This window comes from Myiozetetes cayanensis, unplaced genomic scaffold (genome assembly GCF_022539395.1).
Source record: "Myiozetetes cayanensis isolate MyiCay16 unplaced genomic scaffold, myiCay2020 scf6-25, whole genome shotgun sequence".
NCBI lineage: Eukaryota > Metazoa > Chordata > Aves > Passeriformes > Tyrannidae > Myiozetetes > Myiozetetes cayanensis.
In genome coordinates this window covers 42,642,408-42,653,042 of record NW_026087853.1, presented here as the reverse complement: position 1 = coordinate 42,653,042, position 10,635 = coordinate 42,642,408, and the positions used below count along the sequence as shown (strand labels likewise).

Genomic DNA, 10,635 nt, shown 5'->3' with positions numbered 1-10,635 from the left:
TACAGTAAAAACATTTTCCAGCACTGCATCTGTGCAGCTCAAACTGTATGAGCAATTGTGCTCATATGGACATAAAACACATCCAAAGCTGTAGCAATTTCAGATAAATTAAAATCTTTAGTTGCCTGCTGTATCCCTACAAGACAATATTTTTCAAGGTGATTTCCTGGGTACTTGAAAGTAAAGCACTTGACTAGGCTTATGTACGCTCATGTGGTTCCTTTGATAAAGAAGCTGATGCCTGTACAGTGCAGTTTTGCATGCAAACTCGAGCTCCTGGGGGAGTGGGACAGGCAGCCAGCTACCTGGGTGAAGTTCTGAATAAGCACCCCAGAGGGCGAGATTTGCTAAACTTCTCAAAGAGCCCGAAATTCCTCAATACTAACAATGCCATATTGTCTGGGAGTGGTGCCTGCCATTTCAAGATAAGAGAGGAATTCAGTATGTGACTGCAGAGAGTGATTTTGATTGATATCTGGTATTGCAGCCTGATCTGATATTTTTTTGAAAAGGTCTCTTCAAATGCTAGGGAGTGAATAGTAAAAATAGGCAGGTTGTTAGGAAGTCCAGGCAAAACAGCTGAAGAGCTGAACTCAGGGCCTAGCCAGCTAATATTCTCAGAGCTATATAAATACCTCAGACATTACATCTTCGTCCCATTCTGCCTTGGCCTGGAATGACCTCTATGACTTCTTTTCCACCTTATCCTGACAATCTCATTCAGATAGTTCTGGTTGGGATTTATTTCACATTAGGGTTTTGTGTGTGTCAGAATCTGAGCAAGGATAGAGGGTTTGATACCTGAACTTTTTTTTACTTTCTCCATGCATTGCATATTCCATACGTTATTTTCTTTCTTGATACATTACTGCTCTAGTATGAATCATTACACTAATTAGTAGGAACTGTTGGTCTCTCATGTGGCACAAAGACTAAGGACTAACCACTTCTCCAAGACATCATCATCAGAGAATGGCTTGGAGAAGAGTGTCTAGAAAGCTACCTGGTGGAAAAGAACCCAGAGGTGCTTGACAGCTGGCTGAACATGAGCCAACAGTGTGCCCAGGAGGCCAAGAAGGCCAATGGCACCCTGGCTTGTATGAGAAATAGTGTGGCCAGCAGAGCCAGGGCAGTGATTGACCCTCTGTAGTCAGCACTTGGGAAGTCTCACCTCAATCCTGTATTCAGTTTTGGGCCCTTCACCGCAACAAAGACGCTGAGGTGTTGGAGAATGTCCAGAGAAGAACAACAGAGCTGGAGAAGGGTCTGGAGCACAATTCTGTGAGGAGCAGCTGAGGGAGCTGGAGTTTTTTAGCCTGGAGAAAAGGAGGCTCAGGGCAGACCTTACTGCTCTTTACAAATATCTTCCTTTCAGGGAGGTTGTACCAAGGTGGGGGTTCCTCTATTTCCCAAGTAACAAGCAATAGGACAAGAGGAAATGGCCTCCCCTCAAGTTTTACCAGGGGAGGTTTAGATTGGATATGAGGAGAAATTTCTTCATGAAAAGGGCTGAACAAGTGTTGGAACAGGCTGCCCAGGAAAGTGATTGAGTCACCATAGCTGCGGGTATTTAAAAACATGTTGACATAGCACTTAGGGACATGATTTAGTGGTGGACTTGGCAGTGTTAGGTTTGCAGTTGAACTTGATGATCTTAAGGGTCTTTTCCAACCTAAAAGATTCTATGATTCTAAAAATTGAAAGCATTGCAACGTCAGAGTGGATAATAGAGTGGGAAATTGAGTGGAAATCCTCTCACCTCTTTTAGATATAGCAAATGTCAGACAGTACAACTTTTGCTGATTTTTCTTCTGTCTGACATCAGCTGCTTTCAGGTAGGAGGCACACTAACTGGGAGATCCTGACTCACAATCAAAGCCCGATGGCCTGCCTTAGCCAGCTTCTCAGGGAAGAGAATGCAAGTCGAAAATGGATTTGAGTACTGTAGCATCACAGAGTCTTCCAAGAAGTTAAAAATGCTTGGGTGTTGATGTAGTTATGCAACTATTGCAAATTCCTACTTCTGGAGTGTGAACTTATGTTCACATTTGAAAGGACTTGATGGATCACTAGAATTTTTGCACAATGTTATGTGTGGAGACTTAAAACTTTCAGGTTGCTGTTGTATTAAAAAATTTGGTTTCTTTCCACTTTGAGTCAGTTTTTGAGGCAGTTGCTCTGTGGAAACTAAGCCTGAATCTTCTTCTTGGGCTTCTTCAGGAAAGACACTCTACTGGCTACTGTTTATAGCTATATACCTGGTTAGTATCTAACGGTTACTCAATATACATATAGCTAACTTCCATATTATTGATTTGTCCTCCCTGCCCAGGGCCTTCAAAACCCCAGACACACACCATGAAAGAGGCAATATCCATGAAAATTGAATACTGGTATCAGAAGAAACACAATTTGTGATCCCTGTTGTCAATTCACCCAAACCCCAGAAGCTTGGTTGCTGTTGACCTGAGGATGTGGGACATTAATCTCCAATGAAATAGCTTTGACATGTGGCACCAGTGTGGCCAGAGAATAGGTTCTGCTCTCTAAGAGTTAACAGTGAAGAAACCAGCTATGAAACTATAAAGAAGAAAGCCAAATTCAAATCTTTGTGTTAAAAAACAGTGCAGGTGCTCCTCAGAGAGAGTCTGCATACTTATCTCACAACTCAGGAGTCTTACACAACACGACCTTGTTTGTATGAATTTTGTGGTTAAGCCTCAAAAATTGCCAGGTGCCACCTGGATTTGAGAGTTCTGTATTGTGTTTAGTTCAAGTAACCTGTGGTTAACACCAGGGTCACACTGGGAGCTCAGGGGGACAGGGATAAGCGAGATAAACAGCACTACGTTGTCTTTAAAAAGCAGAAGGAACACAGAATGAGTGAAAGCATGCATGAGAGAGAGCAAACGAGCTTGACATTTGGAACAAACTGAGCAGACATAGCAGCAGCTCTACAAACTGACAGCAAGCTGAAGGTAGGCTAGCAGTATTAATGACAGCATCCCAAATGCTTGTAGGACATCCTAGTGTTGATTCCTTTTCCTGGTTTAATGCGCAGGTCAAGATTTTATTGTATACTTGCTTTGTCACTTCAGAGGTTGTTCTGTTCATTTTGGAGAGACTTTCTATAAAGCAAGGTCTTGCTTGATTTGAACAAAAGTATTGCAAACTTGCTTGTCTTCAGAAGTGTATGAAATACTGTGATCTGGGGAGAAAAGGGATTTCTTTTCTCTTTTCAAGATAAAAAGAGGCAATACTGAACACAGCTGTTTGACTTGATTAAATAACCGTGGCTGGAAATTCATGCCTGGGGTTCTCTCCACAAGAATCTGAGTGTGGTAGGCAGTGAGAAAAAAGATTGTTCAGTGAGACCCCCAACTAGAATAACAGAACACAGGCAAATTTAGCATGAGTAGCAGGAAATATTCCTAGCACTGGAAATATTTCTAGCTCTCCTAAGGTAGCTGCTGAAATCTCCATTGCCTGGGAGCTAGGCAGTTCAAAGTGTTTGATGACTAGCCTGTTGGCAACAATTAACTTCTGCAGAAGGCAAAGATCTCATGACCTGAGAGGACTTCTTTGTCATTCATTTCTTCCAGAACACATTCAGTGAAAGAGAGAAAAAAAATGCTTAAACTTTTCTTTAGCAGGAGTAAATCCTGTCTGATTCGAGTTGGTGATTGATACCAAGGGTCAGGTCATGGGTTTCGAGATGAGTATGACACTACAGTGGCACTTACTCAAAGAGTTAGAAGAGTAAAGAAAGTATTACATATTTTGCTCTAAATGTACTCAGTGCTGTCTGTTTCTTTAGATACCACCCAGAAAAGGAATTGCTCATGATTTAAGAGATTCTGAAGGTGCTGTTGGAGATGGGGAAATTGCACAAAATTGCACAGGGTGTTATGTAGAATAAAAGGATCTGTGAGCAGGATAGGGCAACTAGCTATTCAATTACTCTGCAGGTGGTGGGAGCAAAGAACTATTCAGGGGCAAATAGGTTGCTGCTCAGTGGATAAATTTTACCAAGTCTGTCACAGGATGCAGCCAAGAAAGTGAGGCAGTAGTAATGCTCTGAATACATCTGTGCACAGCTGCACATCACAGAACTATGCACAGCAGAATACAAGCAAGCATGTTGCCAGGCTGGATCAGTGATGGACAGCAGGGGACTGCAGTGCAGACAGAGATATTTAGTAGCACAGGCAGCTGGACAGAACAATGTGTGCAGATGGGGGCAGTCATATGGGCAGCTTGTTCTCAGTGGGATGGAATGAAGAGAAGCTGGGAAGAAAACAAACCTAAATTTTAGTTGCCAAGACCTAATGAAAGATTTTGAAGTAAAACTCAATTTTTCAGGAAAGAGCTAAGCATACTGATATGTCATTCTGGGTGTAGAACTTAATAAATTCATGCAATCCCTTTCCCAATGGACTCTGAAAGGCTATGATGAAGTGATGCTTTATCAAAAGGTTATAAATGAAATAATCTCAGAAACACCCTGGGCATCATCACTTTAGACCATGACTTGGATGTATTTCTTAAAGAAGGACACTTCCTGAAAAGACACTGAACTAAGGTTTCTAGCAAGTTATGTGGATTGCTAAGTGATGATATAATCTGTTAAAGCAACCACAGCCATACCCATGTCATTTCTAGTTCTAGTACATTGTCTTCATGTAGTTTTCCCCATTTTTATTACTTGCACCAGTCAGATCAATAAAACCAAAATAAATCAGAAAACATAGTTGAATTTTCTCTATACTCTTTGTTTACTTTGTGCACTTCTCATAGCCAGGTAATGAAAAACAGGTTAGTTACTCTTGTTGTTGTTTCTACACAATTTTATTTTCTGAGGCTAATATAGTAGCAAAAAGTTTCAGTGTTTGAGGTGAAAGTCTTGTATTTATTTTTATACACATTATATTTCCATGGAAACCACATTGATACTACTTTTAGTTGCACCTCTATGAAAGCTAAAATTGGGGTCAAATTTAAACAGACATTTTCAGCTTTCCAGTACTAGTAATCCTTACAGAGAGAGTTCTCAGCAGGGTACTTAAACAGATGAGTAGTGTACAATCTATATAAATATTTTCTCTACATCAAATTGCAGCCAGTATACATTGCAGTATCTTCTTTAGAGTTCAGGGAACTGTAGTCCTTTGCAGCAATAGAGGATACACTCTTCCCATTTTATGGAGCTACTCACATTCATTAAGCACAACCCAAAGCACCTTACAAAACTGGGGCCTGAATAAAGTATAGACTGGGATTGAGTAGTATGTTCTGCCCATGTGGAATGGTGTGTATTAGACACTTCAGAACAGATTCAGAACAAGTAGTGTGAGAGGAATGGTCTCACTGATTTAGATAATACAGCATGAGACAGACAATATTGTACCTTTCAGACACCAACGGAGTTCAGTTTCACATAAAAATTCATCAACTTTCAGAATTTAATTCTGTTATCTGTAATAGCTTTATTTATGGTAAGTTCAGTCAGGCCTAAGAAGGAAGAGGGCAGATTTGGATATTTATACCAGATTGGTGGTCTAATAGACACTTAATGCATCAGGATCAAAGTCAAAACACAATTTGGTACTTATCTGAGATATTGAATGGTCAGCCTTGTTGAAGCCTCTCAGTTCACTAGGAGTCTTGGATGAGTAACTCACTTTCAAAATATTTCTCAGTTAAAGTGATTATAACGGTTCTATTAAAACCCATGGCATTATTGTTAATTTGGAAAATAAGCTGACCTACATCTTTCTATTTCTCAGGTGATCTGGTTTCTGTCAGATTGAAGATGTCAGTAGCATCCCAAATGGATCTACCTGAAGAAATTCAGCATCCATATGCAAAATTTTCTGAATGGAAATTCAAGCTCTTTAAAGTGCGATCATTTGAAAAAACAACTGATGACAGGCAGCACATAAACAAAGATCAGGCAGAAGGGATTGCTTCTTCAAACAAAGAAATCATACTGCATAAAGATAAAGCAGTGTCAGGAGAAGAAAAGATGGAGTTAATGGGCAATAGGCAGGCACTTGAGGAAGAGGCCCATGACATGAAAACACGAGACAACAGAGCTCATCAGAACAATCTGAAGCAACTTTGTCGCATCTGTGGAGTTTCATTTAAAACTGATTGCTACAAGAGAACTCATCCAGTGCATGGGCCTGTGGATGATGAAACTCTATGTCTTCTGAGAAAGAAAGAAAAAAAAGCAACCTCTTGGCCAGATCTTATAGCTAAGGTGTTCAAGATTGATGTGCGAGGGGATGTTGATACTGTCCATCCCACTCGGTTTTGTCACAACTGTTGGAGTATTATCCATAGAAAATACAGTAATACTCTATGTGAGGTATATTTTCCTAGGAACAGCACCATGGAGTGGCAACCTCACTCCCCAAACTGTGACGTATGCCATACTACCAGTCGAGGGGTCAAGAGAAAAAGCCAGACACCAAGTGTACAGCAAGGCAAACGTGTGAAGACCACTGTGGAACGTGCTCGACTAAACAGAGGAGTAAAGAACCAGGCAAAGATAAACAACAAAAATTTAATGAAAGAGATTGTCAATTGCAAGAATATACATCTCAGCACCAAGCTGCTTGCTGTTGATTACCCAGTAGATTTCATTAAATCAATTTCTTGCCAGATTTGTGAGCATATTTTGGCAGATCCAGTGGAAACAACATGCAGACACTTGTTTTGCAGAACTTGCATCCTTAAATGTATCAAGGTTATGGGCAGCTATTGCCCCTCCTGCTGGTATCCTTGCTTCCCGACTGATCTGGTAACCCCAGTGAAATCCTTCCTGAACATCCTTGATAGCCTGGGTATAAGATGCCCTGTAAAGGAATGTGATGAAGAGATTTTGCATGGAAAATATGGCCAACACCTCTCCAACCACAAGGAGATGAAAGATAGAGAGCTCTACAGCTATGTAAATAAAGGTGGCCGACCAAGGCAGCATCTCCTATCTTTGACAAGGAGAGCTCAGAAACATCGTCTGAGGGAACTGAAACGTCAAGTCAAGGCTTTTGCCGAGAAAGAAGAGGGTGGTGATATAAAGGCTGTATGCATGACTTTGTTCCTTCTAGCTTTAAGAGCAAAAAATGAACACAGACAAGCAGATGAATTGGAGGCTATAATGCAAGGAAGGGGATCTGGACTTCATCCTGCTGTCTGTCTGGCAATCCGAGTTAACACATTTCTCAGCTGTAGCCAGTACCATAAAATGTATAGAACTGTAAAAGCTGTCACTGGGAGGCAGATCTTCCAACCCTTGCATGCTCTTCGCACTGCTGAGAAAGCCCTCCTACCAGGTTATCACCCATTTGAGTGGAAACCTCCCTTGAAAAATGTATCCACTAATACAGAAGTAGGAATTATAGATGGTCTATCAGGATTGCCACTTTCAGTTGATGACTACCCAGTAGACACAATTGCAAAGAGATTTCGATATGATGCAGCCTTGGTTTGTGCCTTAAAGGACATGGAGGAGGAGATCTTGGAAGGCATGAAAGCAAAAAATCTGGACGACTATTTGAATGGCCCCTTTACTGTGGTAATAAAAGAGTCCTGTGATGGAATGGGAGATGTCAGTGAGAAGCATGGAAGTGGGCCTGCTGTCCCAGAGAAGGCTGTTCGCTTTTCTTTCACAATTATGAACATTGCTATAGCACATGGGAATGAAAGCAAGAGGATCTTTGAGGAAATAAAGCCAAATTCAGAGTTGTGTTGCAAGCCCTTGTGCCTTATGCTGGCTGATGAATCAGATCATGAAACTCTAACAGCAATCCTGAGCCCTCTCATAGCAGAAAGAGAGGCTATGAAAAACAGTGAACTACTGCTTGAAATGGGAGGCATCCTGAGAACATTCAGATTTGTCTTTAGGGGTACAGGGTATGATGAGAAACTTGTGCGGGAAGTGGAAGGGCTGGAGGCCTCAGGTTCCACTTACATTTGTACCCTGTGTGATGCAACTCGCTTGGAGGCATCTCAGAATTTGGTCTTCCACTCCATAACCAGGAGCCATGCTGAAAATCTGGAGCGATATGAAATATGGAGGTCCAACCCATACCATGAATCTGTTGATGAGCTCCGTGAAAGAGTGAAGGGTGTTTCAGCCAAACCTTTTATTGAGACTGTTCCCTCCATAGATGCATTGCACTGTGACATTGGCAATGCAACAGAATTCTACAGGATTTTCCAGATGGAGATTGGTGAACTTTACAAGAACCCTGATGTGTCTAAAGAGGAGAGGAAGAGGTGGCAGTTGACTCTTGACAAACACCTCAGGAAGAAGATGAACTTGAAGCCTATGATGAAGATGAGTGGAAATTTTGCTAGAAAGCTCATGTCCAAAGAGGCAGTAGAGGCAGTATGTGAATTAATAAAGTGTGAGGAAAGGCATGAAGCCCTAAAAGAACTGATGGACCTTTATCTGAAGATGAAGCCAGTGTGGCGATCCTCATGCCCTGCCAAGGAGTGCCCCGAACTGCTGTGCCAGTATAGCTACAATTCACAGCGTTTTGCTGAGCTCTTATCTACAAAGTTCAAGTACAGATATGAAGGCAAGATTACAAATTATTTCCACAAAACACTTGCTCATGTTCCTGAAATCATTGAAAGAGATGGATCCATAGGGGCCTGGGCAAGTGAAGGAAATGAATCTGGAAACAAACTGTTTAGGAGATTCCGAAAAATGAATGCCAGGCAGTCCAAATTCTATGAGATGGAGGATGTCTTGAAACATCACTGGCTATATACCTCTAAGTACCTCCAGAAGTTCATGAATGCTCATAAAACATTAAAAAGCCAGAGCTTCACCATTGATTCAGAGGATAGTTTTGGTGATTCCTTGCCACTGGAGGTCTTGGAAAAAAATGATTCAGCAGCACCCTAAATGTAAACCACCTTTGGTGTTGGGTTTGTGATGATGTCTTTCTGCAAGGAAGCAGATTCTTTTTCAGACCTGCAGAGGTACAGGGAAGTCTGAAATGATCATTTTTTCACTCCCTATCAAAGGTGCTGAGAGGAGTTTAATAAACACCATGCCTGTTGGGAGTTTCCAAGAGGCAATGCACTGGTGCATTTACTAGTTGTTGTATGACATGAAAGCAGAAACAAAGTGTAGAGAAGGGTCTCCGTTTTGTTTTGGTCTTAGAGTGTTATTTCTAAGTGATAAAGTCAAAGTAAACAGGGTTTTATAGAGAGTATTATTTTGGAAGGAATATCATTCTGGAGAGTTAAGACAGTTGCTGAAAAAGGGAGCATAGCTGTTTGTTCTGTTTTACTTTTTAGAACTATTTTGCTATTTACTTTTTACAAGGGTTTGATTATTTTATTTGATGGTTCTTTGGCTTTTATAAGTAAAGATTCATCAGTGAGACACTTGGATAAGTGATTTGGCATAAAGTTATTTTTGTATAAAATACTGACTAAAGATGCAAACTTTGATCTCACATATTCTATTTTTTAACATATATATTGTAGTACTGCTTTGGAGCAGATGGTGATATCACCATGCTAATTTACTATATGAAGTTATAGGAAAGGTAGCTGAAGTTTTTAAAATATATTTTTATCATAGCCTCTTTACTCTAAAATGCAAACTCGTTCTCCTAAGTCAGGATTTACGGTGCCTTGTGGTTATCTCATTATACAAAGCACATTCAAGTTCTGCTGTGTAGCTTACAGCTCCATGAGCATTTTAGATTTCTGTGGTTACTTCAGTATATAGTACAATTTGTATTAGTACAGGTATAATGAATGCATTCCTGGCCTCACTGAAGTCACCAGTAAATCATCATTAATACCAGCAGGCCCACAGTTTCACCAAGTGACTTTAGTCACAGCAGTCCCATTTGCCAGAAGATGTTTATTACTTTGATAAGATAGATGCCAGTAGGATATTTCACCGACTGCTGCTGATGTACTCCAGCTGTATCTGACACAGAGCTTTTTCACACTTGGGATATAACACACTCACAGCCTCATTTTCCAAATATGAAAAAGAGGAATTATATCTATTTACCTCAAAGATAGTTGCATACATGACTAGTTAAAAAGCAATGAACTGTCTTGAAATTTCTGCATAACATATTTTAAATTATTACTCAGTGTTTAGTTGCTATTTATCTTTCTGAAGTGATATTTACTATATTCATATACTAAAATGATATGATAATTCAATTACATATTCATGAAACATACTCAAGTACCTGAGATGCCCCAAAATCATCTGGCCTTTCAGATTTGCATCTGTAGCTAGGATATTTCTCTGACTGCAGTAGTATTTCTGAAACAAGATTAAATGTGGAAACAATCAAAGCACGGATCTAAAAGAACCTGCTTTTTCTTTTTTTTATTTTGATGTGGCAGCAGTTGGTTTCTGAGTGTAAGTGAACAACAAACTTAAAAGAATTAATGGTCTGAGGTTTGTTTCATCGTATCTTCTTCATGTTGTTTATTATATCTTTGAGGGTCTGGCATTTACCATTTATGGACAATGAAAAATAGAGTTAAGTGTTAATAAGTATTACAAATATTGGTGTTATTCTAACTATGCCTTTCTTTTGGTTTTTATTAATTAAAATACGATTTTACAAGTATTCTGTA

At 40.1% G+C, this 10,635-nt stretch overlaps 1 protein-coding gene across 1 annotated transcript; it reads left to right on the top strand.

The window, feature by feature from the left end:
- The first annotated feature begins 5,812 nt into the window (after positions 1–5,812).
- On the top strand, positions 5,813–8,920 carry RAG1 (recombination activating 1). Its single transcript, XM_050336698.1, has one exon. It carries the CDS (start codon positions 5,813–5,815, stop codon positions 8,918–8,920), a length of 3,108 nt encoding a protein of 1,035 aa, XP_050192655.1.
- The last annotated feature ends 1,715 nt before the right edge of the window (positions 8,921–10,635 follow it).